We start from the raw sequence: 15,887 nt of genomic DNA, 5'->3' as shown, positions 1-15,887 counted from the left end.
TTATTGAGCAGAACAGCAGGTTCTTGAGAGATGTGTATATACGGTCCTCCGAACAGACGATCGTGGACTGCTCAGCCATATGACAGACAAGAGGAAATAAACCAGTCCTGAGCACCTCAGAATAGAGCCGTGGGCGTTATATATGCATTTCGTAACGAAGCCAGCAGAGTCAAGTGATTGTGATCGGAGATAATATTTGGAGTTCATGCTCGATTCATGGATGACCTTGTGACGTTGAACAGGCGAACCGTTGCTGTAATGGTCTTCTGCCGAGAATCAGGGGGTTTTAAAGACATAATAATGGCCCTCGGGCGCGGCCATGGTTGGATCATGTCATGGGCTTCTTCTGGAGAGACGAGTGCGACCTAGTCCAAGACAATCCAACGAAGTATGAAAAGTCTAGAGGAAGTACCTTTCGCCTAAGCTTCTCAACCGAACCGGGCAATCTTCCTTCGGGCATCCACATCTCCAACATTGCCCAGCAAGACACCGAGGAAGGGAATGTGGTGGTCCGACAGTAAAAGACTCCTATTGGCGCCGGAAGAAGGTCTTCTCAATAGTTTGATATAGAAGGAAGAACTCTTCGAGAAGGAACGGTTCCGCAATTAAGAGGGAAGAGGCTCGCTGTCATCTGTTGTCATTCTTCTATCTGCTGTCAACAGTTGGTGAAATATCGTCCCGTTGTTGAATTGCTGTCAACAAACTTTCAATTCCAAGCCAACTTCATTGACTTCCGAGAGGAACGCCACTAATTGTAGCTGATGGATTTGGTTGGCTCTGTGTCGTGCGTCACATAAGTAAGAAACAGAAGGAAAAGCTTAAGCGCGTGACGTCGCAGCAGGGAGCACGATAGAATTCTGGCCACACTAAACCAATTGCTCGGGGCGAGACTGGCCAATGGCTGTAGTTTATATTCACTGGGAGGAGACCTCCAAGTATGTTAAAAAGACAGAGGATGTCGCATGTGAGCTGGAACTTTACTTCGATCACGTGTCTCCAGCCCGCAAAATTATTACCCAAGATTCCGCGATGGCCTATGAACTCAAGCAGGTTGGAATTCGATCCCAGAAACGGAGAGAAGGATTTAATTCTTCTCGGCGATAAGCCCCCTACTTGATGATCTCAGTCGCCTCACAAACGGGGCAAGAATCCATGAACAGTAGCTTGCTGCAAGAGGAAAATGTTTATTCGTGGCTACGAGGCCGCCATTAACAGACGACGTTTTCTTGACGGCCCAACATTCATTGACAGCAATGAAGTACATGATCTGTCAGACCTCGACTGCTGGTTCTTCACTCCCCTTCGAATCCAAATTTGGTCCGAAACAGTATTCTCGAGGGGAGGAGACCATTGGCGGCTGCGGGTACAGTCTTACAAGTCAAGCCTTGTAATGCTTTATGATGCTTGTTAGTTTGATGGATAGAGGAGAAGTCCTTACAGGTGGCGGGACGTTAATAAATAGTGATCCGACGACACGGAAGGGTTCAATTTCCGCCCATGTATAGAGCGGTGAAATGAAGAGTTTGAACATTCCTATCTAAATCTTTCATTGTACTTGCCATTCATGGATATTGAAATCACATCAAGAAACTTTTTAGCCTCTGCAAGTAATAAATTGTGCAGCTATATGCTATAAAGCAAAGTGAATTGCCTCATAGCTGCACGAAAAGGATATACAGTTCAAGAACATACGGTTTTGCAACAATTCATTGTATCTGGAGCAAAAGTTAAAGATCGCTCAGGAGGTAGGCTTTGTGCTTAGGTGTTCCTTTAACCATCTCTTACATCCAAGACTGGGGCGCTTTTGGTAGCGGTACGGAAGTAGAGAGATATAGGATTTAGTGGAAGAGGAAGCTTTGATGACTGTGAAGGCGGGCTCAACAGCAGTAAGAGTTAGGAGAAAAGGACCTTTGAGTCGTTTTGTGGTATTTGTGTATAAGTTTTCGATTGTTTGTTGAACATCCTCCAGCCGGGCTCGCAGCTGGTAGCGATCGATAGCAGTGGCTCATGGTAATCCCCAAACCGATTCCCCTTTCCAAGGTCTTCTCCGCTCTGAAACTTCAAGTCTTGCCTTAGCGATTGTACTAAATTGCTTTGAATACTATCTTTTGGGAACTGCAGCAGTTATACAATTTTGAACATCTATATTGTTCGCATCTTGATTATGGGCCCGTAATGCTTTTCATTCCGCTATATCCCCTGTCTGAGGACGGGATCACGTGCCTCTCGCTTAATATAGGGGGTTGTTTTGATTGTCCCGATTTCCACTATACATTTAGGGAAAGTAGCATTTGAATGTCCTGGGAGAGCTCCTAAAGTCGTCTTGATGCAGTGCATGAGGAAGCGGCGGGAGATCCGGAAGAATATTTTTAGATGTTACAGGATCGAGTGAAGGAATGAATGAATTCAATGTGCGAGCTATTTTTAGGCAATCGCATTGAATGTTGCAGAGGATGAAATGGATCCATTGATGAAATTACCGTCACGCTCAGCTATTATTGGAGCTGGATGTTCAAGGATTTGCAGGAACATTAGAGACCACGAAAGGTCAAGAACATGTAGAACATTGAGAAGGAAATGAACTTGAAAGCTCATGGCCTCGTAGGAACTTTTAGGGGAGTGTAATCAAATACCCATACTTGATCTGATTCATAATAAACTTCCCTTTAAACTGATTGACTTGATGTTTTCTTTGCATGGGAAGGCGCCCGATCTCGAACGCAGCTATTCACTCTTGAACGAGGCCAGTGTGGGCAAAAACTACTCAAGCTACTCAAGCTACTCTAGAGTAGTCTTGAGTAGAGTAGAGTAGAGTTTGAGTAGCGTAATATAGTACTTGAGTAGAGTAGAGTAGAGTACTACTCTAGAGTAACTCAAGAGTAGTCACGTGAATGTGGTAAATCGGTATTTATTTAATTATTAATAAATAAATAAGGTACCCATTAAGTAGCAGTATATAATTTAAACTAGAGCTTATATAAGTCTATTTAAATACTACTCTTTTTTTTTATAAAAAACAGATTTCCCTCCTCGGAATCTTTCTTTTCCTTCTTTTGTCCTTCTCTCCTTACTTCTTCTAATTCGTCTTTAAATAGCCCCCAGCTTTTTAAGCAAGATATTATCTTAATAGTACTCTTATTAAGTCTATTATGTAATTTAGATATAATAAGAGCACCTTGAGAGAAGAGTTTGCCCTTAATAGCCGAGGAAGCCTAAGAATATATTATGGTTCTACCTTGCTTACCAAGCCTTGCCACTACTTGATTGGGCAATGTAGTGGCGCTAGACTCGGGCCACCCCGGAGCCTTACCCAATTAGGCCAGCATGTCACGTGTCGCATCACGTGTAACGTCACGTGCGCACTACTCAACTACTCTAAAATATTCTAGAGTAGTTGAGTAGAGTATTGAGTAGAGTATGAGTAGTGAGAAATTTATTTGAGTAGAATATGAGTAGGGCCCACTACTCTACTCTACTCTACTCATTTCCCACACTGAACGAGGCCGTGTGATACTCTCTCTGCTTCACGGCACCTTCGCAGATTTCTATAAAGATCTCCAAAATATTCAGCTACAATTTCCTTCAAGGCTATTGGAAGATAAATGAAGTGTAAGCAAATGATACTTCGAGTTTTACTGTCGTTCCCCTTTGTTTACTGTGGCTTTCATAGTTCTCTGGCTCCCGACTAAGAATCAAAACCACCATCTCCCATCTTATAAAGGCAGCTCGATGAGATAGATTGCCCTTGGTACTGGCCAGGTGAAATAGGTTTGTTCTTTCCAGGCAGGGGAGGGTAGAAACTGAGGCAGCACAAGTCGTTTGACAATAATCAAGAGTATCGGTGATTAGGAAGTCGCGGGGCTGAGTAGCTGGAAGCATAGTGGGGCCATAGACAGCCTTGAGGAGCAGATTTTCGTGGGAACTAAGAAAATTTGCTGTCAAATCTCCAGTTGTTGTCATCCCTAACACCGAGAAATCGCAGCACCAAACGCCCTCAATCGGTCAGGCTTCATTCAATAGGCCGGGAAGAACATTGTTGAAAATTTTCAAAGCGAGCAAGCCAATGATGCTCTATGAAAATGCACGAGTCGTGGTTCTGGTCCATGGATGCCGATCCAAAGAAACCATGCAACTGCCAGAGTTTTGCGGTTAGTAGAAAATAGAGCCTTTCATGCTTTTATATATATGCTTTCTCTAAGCTGGGAAGCAGGGCACTGGCTGAACTGGGCCCGCATGATGTTCTGAACGTGAACATAACGATGGATTTACAGCATTTGCAAGATATCTATTAGAATAAAAAGATGAATTCTACTCGGGAAGCATGGAAAATTCCAGATATTGAGGTCAACTCATCATTATAATCTATGCATTCCAAAAGATCCATCTGGACGCCTCGCAAAATCAATATTCAGTCTTGCCACCATGATCAAAACGCCCCCCAATTTTGCACTAATCTCTACTCCACCTAGTGTCCAAAAATGTCACGAAGTGCAATCCCAAATCTCGCGGTAGCCTCGCTCATCTTATCTGCCGAAGCAGCAGCGAATGTAGCGCGGAAGAATAGTTCAGTATGGACGAAGTTCTCGCGATCGGCAGTGAACCAGCTACCTCTACTGACGAGGACGCCTTGCTCGACGGCGGCGAGGAAGACCTCTTCTTCGATTTCGAGGATGGATTTGGTTTTTGCTGCGGGGTGCTTGCGCCAGTCGACTTTGAGCCAGAGCTGAGGTACGTTAGCTAAAGTAGTCCAAAAGGAGGCGCAAAAACTGGGGGTAATCGTACAAACATGCCTGCAGCAGGCGGATTCCAGCTCACAAGCTCCCTCGGCAAATATTTCTCACATGCAGCCAGCAAGATATCTCGACGGCTAGTATACTCCATCCTCAAATTGATCAACCACTGCAAATAGCCACCATGACCCCAATGCTCATCCAGCATCTTGAACAACACCATTTGCGAAATACCGCTCGGGTTTTGGACAGAGACTTCGTTGGCGCGGACGAAACGCTCGATGATTTGCTCGGAGGCTGTAATCCATCCAACTCGTGTACCGGGCGCAATGACCTTGGAGAAAGAATCCAGGCGCATGACTCGGCCATCAATATCCATGCTTAGGAATGTTGGGACTAATGAGCGGAGGAACTCTTCGTTGCTGGAAGGAGGTGGAATACCAGGTGCGTTGGGACCTGTGTAAGGCTGCATTTGAAGGAAGTAGTACGGCTCGTCTTCGAGGATGTAGACATCGTGCTTTTGGGCGACTTTGTAGATTGCTCGTCGTCGAGCTACGCCCTGAGTTGCGCCTGTTGGGTTCTGGCCTGATGGGACGGTGTAGAGAACGAATGGTTTCCGAGCTCCTCGAGCTACAACATCCCAGTTGCTCAACAGTGCGTCCATGGCCTCAGGAATCAGACCTTGGTCGTCCATCTTGAGCCCGATGAATTTTACGCCCAAAGGAAGTCCGGTCTCGACAGCAGAGGAGAACGTGTATTCCTCAGCCAAGATATAATCACCTCTCTCGCAGAGCATCCGGAATGCGTGATCCAAAGCAGACGTGCTGCCAACGGTGAGAGTACATTGCCAATCAGCATATGGTGGGTTGCAGACAATCTCCGTATGTTCAGTGACCCAACGAAGCATCTGTGCCGCACCCGTTCCCAGGCAGTAATTGAGCGCAATTGACAGATCATAGACACTCTTTCCCTCCGAAACGTCGTATTTGCCAGCACTCAAGGTTGTTCCCGTCTTGATTGCCTCTTTCTCCTTGAAGTGGGGTGGTGTTGGTACCTTGACCGAGATTTCCTCAATGGGGAAGTTTTCTGCGAGTGGTAGGCCTCCTCCAAGGGATATCAATCCGGGGGTCTTCAGGTATTTGGCAGCTCCTTTAAGACTAGAGGGTTGTCTTGATTTGGTCTCGATGCTGAAGTAGTCTGAATGCGTTAGTGGGTGAAGAAGTGGGGGGTTGCCTGACTCACGATCCCATCTCTTCGCCTTTGGCTTTCCAGCGGTCTCCCCGATGTTAGTATAATTCTTATTGAGTGCTAGGGACAACTTACAGAACTCTTGAAGAGGTCGCTACTAGTGTATGCCGCTGTTCCTGCAACCAATTTGCCTGCCTTTGCTCGTCTGGAGGCTACGCCATTGACGGTCAAAGGGTTAGGTAGCACAATGGCTTCAGTATCAGTGACAGCTTCGATGTCATACGAGACCGCTGAAGGTGGTGCCATGATTGAGTGTGTAAGAGAAAAGAAGGTAACAGGGAGGAGATTGGACTTATGAAGGTGACCCTGCTAGGTGTTAAGTTAATTTAAGGGCGCCATTGACTAGTTTGCAAAAGCGGTGAGTCGGAAACAGCACATGATAGCAAACAAGGAAAGGCGAACTCAATTAGAGCAACAGCAAAATCGGCAGCCAGTGAATTTGGTTCTTTGTAGTCATAACTTCCAGGAATCCACACTCCATCGGAACGTACGCTTTCTTATCAGTTTGCCGTATGTAGCCGTGAGCCGATTGCGGATAAGGGGCACGTGATGCATATCCTCTCCTTAGCCTGTATTCTTTCTCGTGGGCTACTATTCAATCTTGTTGAAGAATAATACTGGGGAATGCTTGGGGCACAAGGGGGTTTTTGTCTGCGACCAATAATGGTGTGCCTTGCGCCTCTCGTGCATGAAAACTTGGCCAACCTGCATGGAAGATGTCAACGAAGGGCGTTTGCACTTCTGAACACTCGAGATTGGCAGGTGCATCCTTTCTTAGACCAGTACCTTTGTGGCAGAACATCACATTTTCTTGATATCAAGTAATTGGACGAGGCGTGAGCTCTGTTTAATGTCCAATAAATGCCCACACCGATTGCTTCCTGTTAGCTGTAAGTAAAGATGAAGAAGCTAAAGACGGGGAAGATGGTAGGTAGAAAGAGTCAAACTTGAAACGGAAACAATACTCAGTGTAAGAAACTTTGCTTTGCGTATCTAACTAACAATTACACTCGTCAAAAAGTTAATTGATTCCTCTGATCAAGAAGCAGTTCTGCCTGGCCCTTATCGGCTTATCGGCGGCTTTGCTTGCTCTCGCTTAGCGTGGGCAAGATCTCCGCTAAGCGCACAACTTTGGGAGACAAAAAGAACTTCCAAAAAAAAATGCAAAAATTTATTGATGAGGTTTCCATTACTGGAAGCACTCGGGAATTGAGCCCGAGGCGGGGCTCGAACCCGCGACCTTGAGGTATTCTCTTGTGATAAGAGCCACACGCTCTACCGATTGAGCTCTGGAAGAAATGTTAGATGAGAACAATTGGTTGACTTGTTGCTGTGTCAAACTTACACCCGGGCTGAGTTGTTTTTGACGGAAATGCACTATTTGAATACTTATCACTCATACAAAAAAGGGGGTGGGGGATTATTATGTGACTCGGCAAGCGCTCGGCCCGCCACCCGAATTTCCGGAGTCTCCTCATCCTTTCCTTTCCAGCTTTCTTCTCTTACGACCTACCATCACGACTATTCTTATGGAACAGGCCACGAAATCATCAGAGTTCCCTAGCGATTATCAATTTTCATTTAACAACAAACGGAAAACATCTCCGAATATCACGAAGCCGTGGAAGCTTCGCAGGTTCTGGCCGAATTGCGACATGACGGCATCATCGTCGAATTTGCAAGGCCCCGAGACGATGCTCCGGAACAACAAATATTAACATTGTTCAATGCCGCCGAAGCCTGTCTACTATTTTTGCTGGTTTTGATAAACCACACCTTTCCCCACATCCGTTCCAGTCCTCATTCCACCACTTTCTCTGTTCCCAGATCTGGCTCCACTGTCACCAATCAGCTTGTCGCCATTCCTACGGCCTCGGCCAACCAAAAACAGAGTACTGGATCAAGCCTCGAAGAAGTATTCTTCGGACACAAGATCCGGATCTCACAGCATTCAAGTTGCTTTGGGGCCCCAATATCCAGGAACCCCATCTTCCCTCTAGGTCCTATGACGTCTTGGTACGACATTGGCCTTTGTTGGTATGAATGCTGTTGAATTATATGGCAACTATATAGCCTCTCTTCCTGGCTGTAAGAGCCATGAACTGCTTGAGATGGCTGACTCGGTAACTATCTTTTACTTTCCGACTGTAGAGAAGAGGCCCTCGAGACTAGTTCCAAGCCTCCTTACCGCTCGCTATCTCTCCTACTCCACAGTAGCACATAAAACCTCCCTCCCCCCACAATGCTTTGTCTCCACCAGTATTCAAAGAAGCTTGTACCAATTTGAACCCAGACCTTCAACCATGAACATCCCAAAATCGTGCAAGTCCTTAGTGGAGAAAATCACATCGCGTTCGAGATCTCATAGATTCCATTTCCTAATATGTCGCCAATATCGCACAGCAGCTATCCAAACAACCAACTCCTCCTCCTTCATTTTACCGATCCCTATTTCTTCTCCCCAGCTTTCCCAAAGAACCCAACCCTAACTCCCTGCCCTGGCTGCAGCACAATCTCCGCCTTCAAACACGGATTCCCACCATCTACAGCCTGCATATGATTCTCAATCCTCTCATATCTTTGCAGCAGCCTGACAATTGTATACCCCATCTCGGTCAACGCAAATTGCTGACCGATACAGATTCTCGGGCCGCCATTAAACGGGATGTAGTTCCATGGTTTCGGTTGCCAGGTCTGCCATCTTTCGGGGACAAAGTCTAATACTGATATTTGGGAGGATGGGTTGGTAGGGGAGGGGGTAGAGGGAGTGAGGTCCGGTCGTCGTTGCATGACGAGCGACGAGTAGCCGATTGGTGTGTCTTTTAGGATACCGATTGGGGAGAGGCCGTCGGGGCCGCCGCCTGTGGGGAGAGTGGTGTCTTTTAGTGCGAGGCGGACGTTGAAGGGGACTACGGGGTAGAGGCGGAGGGTTTCGGCCATCACGTTCTGATACTCATGTCAACTTTATATTCATTGTGATGGGAGAGGGGGGCGAACTTGGAGGTACTTCATGTTCTTCAGATCGCTGTAAGTGGGTGGTTGCTCTAGGCCTACTGTCTGGATGATCTCTTCTCGGAGCCTCTTCCAGACTTCGGGGTGTCGAGCCATTTCGTAGAATGTCCAGGAAAGGGTCGAGGCTGTTGTGTCGCGGCCGGCTAGGAGGACGGCAACGAGTTGATCACGGAGAACGGTGCGATCGCGTGTGAAAGACGCGAGGGCGTGGAGGAAGGTGTATCCTTCCTCCGTTTTGGTCTTTGTAGATAATTCTTCCGGTGTGAAGCGGAGTGTTTCCTCGATGTAGGGGTTCACGAACTCGTTGATGACTTTCAGAGACTTGTAGAGTGATTTTCTCGGCACGAGGGGATTCAATGGCCTAATTGTGTCAACATTAAAATATTAGAAGAGAAAGGAACGTACCCTGCTCGGGTGATGATATTCTGCACCCTCTGTGCCTCCCCAAAAGCGATTGCAAATTCTTGGTCCCCATTCTCCAGACTTCCGACACTCCTCCCAAGCAAGAAGTGCGTAGCAGCATCCAACGTATACCGGAAGAACAAATCACTAACATCAATCTCCCCGCCCTGACTGCCATCCCATTTCTTGCCCGTCTTATCAATCTGTTCCATCAATATCTGAACGTGCTCTTCAAAGACCTCCAGATCCGAGACTCGATCCTTAATGAACTGCGGCCGGATCAACTGCCTCGAAGCATGCCACTGGTCTAAATCAGTAACAAAGATCGAATCCCCGAGGAAGTCCTTCCATTCCCGATGAAACGGTTCCCCCTTGCCATAGTCAGTGAACTGGGTAGCAAGTATGGCCTTGATGTTCTCTGGCTCGGCGGTGAAGATGCATCGACGGCCAGCAGGGGCGGCTTCAACGGTGTAGCGGTGTCCTTTGGGATGGATGAAGAAGCGGTTCCAGACTTCGAGGTTCTTGTGGTGCATTGTGCCACTGATGGCACGGGCGACGAGGTCGACGTCTGAAACGAGATGAGTTTATTGATCTTAGAAATATGTGAGGACAATATATACCTCCTGGAAGGTACGTCCTAACTCTATGAGCATGGCCGCCCAGAGACCGGATCTTCCACTCCGCAGTAATCCACTGTGTGACCTTCACAAGGGTGAGGATAGCCACGACAGCAACGACCACCAGCTTGGGCGAAGCATGTTCGAGGATTTTTTCAATCATCTTTGCCTCACGTTCCCCAATATCAAATATTAATTTGAGTTAGTAGAACAGAACAAGAGGGGATGTGGATGGGGCGCGCTCGTACCCAATGGCATGAGGACAGTATTTGTATCCTGGCCCTCGAGTCGGTGCAAAATTGAGCCTTGTCGCAACTAGCAAGTTCCGACCTACGATTGTGGGGAACTCTCCATGAACAGCTCCCGCACTAGCGACGGCGGCCATAGCCTGAAGTAGGAAAGCGGGCTTGTTTCCCTGCGGGGACGTCCTGGATGTGGTGGTGATGGCCTCATTGCGGATTGAGTTACCGAGCTTTCACATGCGAAGTGTGGGGTAGGCGTTGTCCCGCCATTCCGGCTGAGTTCGACGGAGGCGGTCGAACAACAAACGAGGAGGCTTGGAATGGGTCACGTTCGCAATTGTGACATGACGAGAAGAAAAGGGGGAGCAGGAGAGGCCGAGTGGATTTTAAGATGCATGTGATGTGAATCATGACTAGCTTGATCTCTGCTGCAACGGTGGTGCAAGATCTGTGGCTGGAACCGCTGTCCAACCGTTGTCCATGCCAATGCATCCGAAACGCCATCATGAGAGGTTAAAATAACGACCTCCGTGCAAATAAATAAGAGGTTCGTGTCAGCCAAGCTAAGCATGTGTGAAAGCACACTCAGTAGCGTCGCTTTGAGTGCAGAAAACCATCTGGACTGGCCCAGCCCGAATCCCTCGATTGACCATGCGCTCCCTCATTTCAGCTAATCGAGGACTGGCATCAATTTGGGTCCTGTTGTTTCCATTTGCATCCTGCCTCCCTGACCACAAAACTTCTCCTGCAGCGCTGGCTCTCGGCCATACCATGTCATCGAGGTTTACTGGATCCGTCTGCTCAGACCAGATATGTACTTCACCCCCTAACACCAATTGTTGGTTCTCAGTGGGAATTCCGGCGAGAGGATCATAGGAATACATTAGTCGCCAGCTCTTATATGGTGAGCAGTAATCTGCGAAGGGATAGTAGTGGTTGTAAGCATCACCTTCGGTGAAGTCGAGCCATTGGCCTTTGCCGCAATCAAGGTACTACAGAGGTGTTAATATTAGCGCCAAAAAGTTGTAGATTAAGCTTGCCCAGAAATTGTAATCCCCAGCAATGACCTTATGGCCGTTTGCTGTTATGTTTGCAATCGCATTGCCACCTTGCCAGGTCTGTACCACGACATCTCCTCCAAGCGTCAAATTCCAGACCAAGGCCATCTCCTCCCAGACTATTGGGGAGAGGCCAGCTTTTCTGATTAGGCCGTGAGTATGGTCAACAAGCTTTTGTATCAGAGGCTGTAGAACTTTGGTATCATTCGATTTTACCGTTTCGTCGAAGAGATAATCCTGGATGTTGACCTCGTCTCCGCCGGTATGGAAGTAAGAGGAATATGGACTAACTCTTGGAAGAACATCGGCGAAGAGCTTATCTAAGAAGCTGTAGACGGCTGATGAGTTCAGTTTCAGGGTTCCGCATGGAGGCTCGTTGCAGTAGCCATCGTATGGCTGCATATCATAAACGGCGATTAGCTCCGGATGAGAGTAGGCGATTGAAGTCGTGTGGCCAGGCATATCGAACTCAATGAAAACCTCAACACCACGCTCAATGCCATACGTTTGAATTCTCTGGATATCTTTGGGAGAATAGGATAATCCCTTCTGATAAGCTCCTTTCTTCGACAGTTCGGGGATAGCTGGGACATCCATTGGCCAAGATTGGGAGTCCGTCATATGGAGATGGAGGCGATTGAATTTGTTCCAGGAAATTGCGTCAATGGTTCGCAAAATGTCTTTAACTGGGAACCAATTTCTCGAGACATCCATGTTCAGCCCTCGATGTTGAAACTTGGGTGAATCAGTAATGGTGACAGGGGCCGTGTTGGTGTAGATTCCTTTCTCAGAGTGCTGGTAGAATAGTTGAGTGAAGGTCTCCAGTGCATGAAGCACTCCGATATACGATACGGCATTGATCGTTGCTTGTCCACTTGTGGTGATGGTAAGGTTATAGGATTCATCCACCTGGCCCGCCAAGGGCTTGAAAGTGCTGGAGTCGTCCTTGCCAGTCTGGATGATGGCCAGGCTTTCGATGTGGGGCTTGTCACAGTCGCAATCCTCTGGCTCGAAGTTGGAATTGCGAGGCGAAAGTTTCCATGGAACGAAGTTCTGTTTAAACAGTGTGTCCAGAGTCCGAGAAACCGCTGCTTCTACCAGGGAATTGCTGTCGAATTTGGTTGCTGAGGAGGAAAGAGAAGACTGTCCATGGGACACTTGTTCAGTATGAAAGCCTGGATAATCAAGAAAGGAAACTCCGCGTACATTTGAACAACTTGCACCATTGTAAGTTACCTTCAACCCCTCCGAAATCCACAGCATCGAATTTCCCTTTTCGAAAGATACAGGCTGAGGCCATATTGCAAGGACTTCGCAGGAGAGGAATAGTAGAAAGTAAATTAGAAACCACATGGTTGCAGTCGACGAGATGGAGATCTGTTTCATGCACAAGTAATATGATGTGAAAAAATTAATAAAATATGAGATATTTAGAAAAGAAAAAGATGGACTATATACATGAATGGCCTTGTTATACAAATTTGGATGTGAACTGATCAGAGTGAGTAACAACTTCTAGTCGAGATAAAAATGTGCACCAAGTAACAAGGGGCGGGAATGAAGCGGCCGGGCCCAGGTGACTAAACGGTCTGGGAAGGAGTCCAGTAACACCAGATATCCAAGCCGAGGGGAAGGAAATTTCGGAGATACTGTCGAGGTTTCAAAGCCAAGTAATAATGCACGTCACCAATTGAGCCCTCGCTTTCTCCTTTTCCCAGCCGTGATCGACGGCACAGAATGATCGAACTTTGATAGCCTGTACTCCTACTGCTCTTCCACCAACCACCTCTCTGGGGGTAACAGGCGGGGTACGGTTCGAGTCGAGAGGAGGCACGCCTTGGTGGTCCGTCGATGGTCGGATGGATCCAAATTCTCTCAAGTGTACCAAGAGACAGGATGGTGCCTGCATACGGCGTGTCTCCAATGATGTTGGACAGTGGAACAGTTTTACAAGTGAGCGTGGCCTATTGACGGCCCATTGCATTCATAGTGTCTGTATGCTGCTAACGATCTCGCCTCAATTCTCGAAGACGGTCCAGTAACAGTTGTGGCTGCTCAATTTGGAGCCACCGGAAGTGTTCCTGCAGAACTGAATACTGAAAGCAGATTGACAACTTGCCAATGGAAGCAACCTTTCCAGTCAGAAAGGACTGGATGCCGAGAATGCAAGAAAGTATGATCCACGATCTCTCGAGAAAGATATCTCTCCAGACTTTCCTGGTCTGACCAAATCTCGCGTATCTGAGTGCAACCCTCACCGGCGAGATTGGAGGACCTGAGACACGGAAAGCTGCTTCACGATATGAGGAGACCTGAGTCTGGTAACATTGGAACGGTCCAACAAATTGGTAATGGCTGGGTAAATCGATCTGGCGCTCTCGAAGTTGATTCACAGTACTCGATGGGAGAAGACGGTGGTTGCCTGAAGAAGAGTCGGATGCCTGAGTCATGACAATCGCTTACGTCATAGCGTGGTTTATCACGTGAACTAGGTCTTCATCCATCACCTACAGCCTCAAAGAAGATCGATGGCTCGTCTTCTCAACCTCCTTTGACAACGACGCTCATTATCTACCAAACGCGTCGAAGTTCTACGAGCGCAAGCACAAAGATAATCTTTCTGGCTCTGCGACCCTTCTCACGACTCTCGCACCTCCACCAAACACCTCGCGACACCTCGATCGAATCCCCATCCTTTTGCCTCCTCCATACAAAGCTCATCACCGACTTCCAGTATGTCTGTCGAGGTTATTCTGGATACGCCCCTGGCGCACGCGCTGAACTCTGCTATCCAACCGAAGTTGGTAGAGGTGGGTTGGAGTACAGGCGCTGAGGGATCCGACCTGTCTGAGTACATCATTCTCATGCTCGCCAACGGCAAGACGCAAGAACAGATCGCAGCAGAGCTTTCAGGCGACCTTCTCAACCTTGGCCCCGACGATCCAGGAGCAAGAGACTTCTCTCAGTGGCTGTTCCATCAGGTGGAAGCTCTGAATTCGCAACAAAATGGTGGGAATGAAGGAACCCAGGATGCAGGCATGACACTGGCGGACACGTCAAATGGAGTTCAAGATGCAGATATGGATGATGTCTCTGAAGGGGTAGATGGTAATGTGTATGCAATTCAGTCTGTTGATCTGTCACCAGGTCACAGCCTTCCCACTAAACCTCCTCAACTAACAAACCATAGACCTACGGGTCCAAAGTCAATGCGAAATGGTGCCACTCGTCCAAGAGACAAGCGTATGCTTGGCCACTTAGCAAAGGCAATGGACAGAACGAACGAGTCGGTCCTCCATCGCGTCCGCCCTCAAAACGGAAACGAGCGCATCAATACACATTCACGAGGCGCACCTCCGACCGGTCCGCGGGGACAACAAGCACCATTTCCAGGCCGAGGCGGACGTGGATCGATGAATTCCCGAATGAACGGTCCTGTTGGAGGGATGCCGATGCAGCATGGAGCAGCAGCAGCCAACATCATGAATATGACGCCCCAACAGCAACTTGAGTTGTATGCCATGCTCGAGCAACAATCGAGACTCATGGCGCAGATGCTCAACCCACAACAACAAATGCCAATGGGGAGTGGACCAGCGAATGGCTTTCATCAGCAGCAACAACAACCCGGACGATCACTCTTTGACCGAGTTCAACGACCGCAACAAAATGGTGCCCGCAAGCCACCTCAGAACTCCAAGTTCGGAGACCAACGTCAAAATCACAGCGAAACGCCTTCCTCGTCAATGGATGTTGAAATGTCACAGGAGAAGAAGGAGATTGATCCAGAGAAGACCACCTGCCGCTTTAACATAAACTGCACGAAGGCAGATTGCCCTTTCGCACATCAATCTCCTGCAGCTCCTGAGGGTACAACGATCGATTTCGGAGACAAATGTTCTTTTGGTGCAGCGTGCAAAAACCGAAAATGCACTGGCAGGCACCCATCTCCTGCTCAGCAAGCCGAGCAAGATTGCAAGTTCTGGCCAAATTGCACCAATGCTCGATGCATTTTCAAACATCCAACCATGCCGCCTTGCCGCAACGGAGGTGACTGTAAGACACCCAACTGCAAGTTCTCGCACAGCAAGGTCGAGTGCAAATTCAACCCTTGCCTGAAGCCAAATTGCATTTTCAAGCACGTCGATGGTCAGAAGCGAGGAAAGTTCGAGGACAAGGTCTGGACAGCAGACAGTGCGAAGGAACATGTTAGTGAGAGGAAATTTGTGGATGAGAATGCACCGGAGGAGTTGATTGTGCCGGCGACTTCTGATGGGGGGATGAGCCAAGCTTCAAGTGCTACGGCTGAGCTCGTGACATAGAGCATGGACTGGGATAGATTTCTGAATCGTATGGGAGCCTCAAAACTGTATACCACTTCATTATTTGGTGACGGAGGGTGGCGCTGGCGTTTGGGTTGTGTTTTGTTGGACTTAAGGTGGTTATGGGTTGCTTCAAATGGGGAATGCACATTACGTAGAATGGATTTCCGTCTCATGGTACCTCAGAGACAAGATCTCTGAAGGAACCCTCCAACATTACAGTCTCCTATGAATGTTATATGAAATAAGCAACAGC

At 47.9% G+C, this 15,887-nt stretch overlaps 3 protein-coding genes and 1 pseudogene across 4 annotated transcripts; 1 reads left to right on the top strand and 3 right to left on the bottom strand.

The window, feature by feature from the left end:
• Nucleotides 1-4,163: 4,163 nt before the first annotated feature.
• K444DRAFT_620743 (PLP-dependent transferase) lies at nucleotides 4,164-6,406 on the bottom strand. Its single transcript, XM_024881772.1, has 4 exons — nucleotides 6,054-6,406; nucleotides 5,973-6,006; nucleotides 4,783-5,927; nucleotides 4,164-4,723 (listed from the first exon to the last, which is right to left on the bottom strand). Exons 1-4 carry the CDS (start codon nucleotides 6,222-6,224, stop codon nucleotides 4,466-4,468), a joined length of 1,608 nt encoding a protein of 535 aa, XP_024728563.1. The 5' UTR covers nucleotides 6,225-6,406; the 3' UTR covers nucleotides 4,164-4,465.
• A 784-nt stretch (nucleotides 6,407-7,190) lies between these two features.
• On the bottom strand, nucleotides 7,191-7,272 carry K444DRAFT_t36 (annotated as a pseudogene). The gene has a single exon. The product of its transcript is annotated as a tRNA-OTHER (tRNA).
• A 1,154-nt stretch (nucleotides 7,273-8,426) lies between these two features.
• Nucleotides 8,427-12,609, bottom strand: K444DRAFT_647683 (glycoside hydrolase family 20 protein; the record flags this gene model as incomplete). The annotated part of the gene is made up of 8 exons (XM_024885367.1): nucleotides 8,427-8,924; nucleotides 8,976-9,351; nucleotides 9,396-9,960; nucleotides 10,013-10,172; nucleotides 10,258-10,324; nucleotides 10,837-11,243; nucleotides 11,292-12,403; nucleotides 12,546-12,609. The coding sequence occupies 8 exons, from the start codon at nucleotides 12,607-12,609 to the stop codon at nucleotides 8,427-8,429; spliced, it is 3,249 nt and encodes a 1,082-aa protein (XP_024728562.1).
• A 1,232-nt stretch (nucleotides 12,610-13,841) lies between these two features.
• Nucleotides 13,842-15,880, top strand: K444DRAFT_574307 (uncharacterized protein). Its single transcript, XM_024877429.1, has 2 exons — nucleotides 13,842-14,424; nucleotides 14,500-15,880. The coding sequence occupies exons 1-2, from the start codon at nucleotides 14,045-14,047 to the stop codon at nucleotides 15,629-15,631; spliced, it is 1,512 nt and encodes a 503-aa protein (XP_024728561.1). The 5' UTR covers nucleotides 13,842-14,044; the 3' UTR covers nucleotides 15,632-15,880.
• The last annotated feature ends 7 nt before the right edge of the window (nucleotides 15,881-15,887 follow it).

Source organism: Hyaloscypha bicolor (assembly GCF_002865645.1).
Source record: "Hyaloscypha bicolor E unplaced genomic scaffold K444scaffold_182, whole genome shotgun sequence".
Taxonomy (NCBI): Eukaryota; Fungi; Ascomycota; class Leotiomycetes; order Helotiales; family Hyaloscyphaceae; genus Hyaloscypha; species Hyaloscypha bicolor.
The sequence above is the reverse complement of the archived record's forward strand: the minus strand, read 5'-3'. Positions and strand labels throughout refer to the sequence as shown.

What these genes read in the sequence shown, in the direction of transcription:
- K444DRAFT_620743 (XM_024881772.1), bottom strand. Translation starts at nt 6,224, where the DNA reads ATGGCACCACCTTCAGCGGTCTCGTATGACATCGAAGCTGTCACTGAT. An exon ending in GCGACCTCTTCAAGAGTTCT is followed by an intron (nt 6,007 to 6,053) that starts GTAAGTTGTCCC and finishes AACATCGGGGAG; the next exon opens with ACCGCTGGAAAGCCAAAGGC. An exon ending in CGCCTGCTGCAGGCATGTTT is followed by an intron (nt 4,724 to 4,782) that starts GTACGATTACCC and finishes AACGTACCTCAG; the next exon opens with CTCTGGCTCAAAGTCGACTG.
- K444DRAFT_574307 (XM_024877429.1), top strand. Translation starts at nt 14,045, where the DNA reads ATGTCTGTCGAGGTTATTCTGGATACGCCCCTGGCGCACGCGCTGAAC. An exon ending in GAAGGGGTAGATGGTAATGT is followed by an intron (nt 14,425 to 14,499) that starts GTATGCAATTCA and finishes AACAAACCATAG; the next exon opens with ACCTACGGGTCCAAAGTCAA.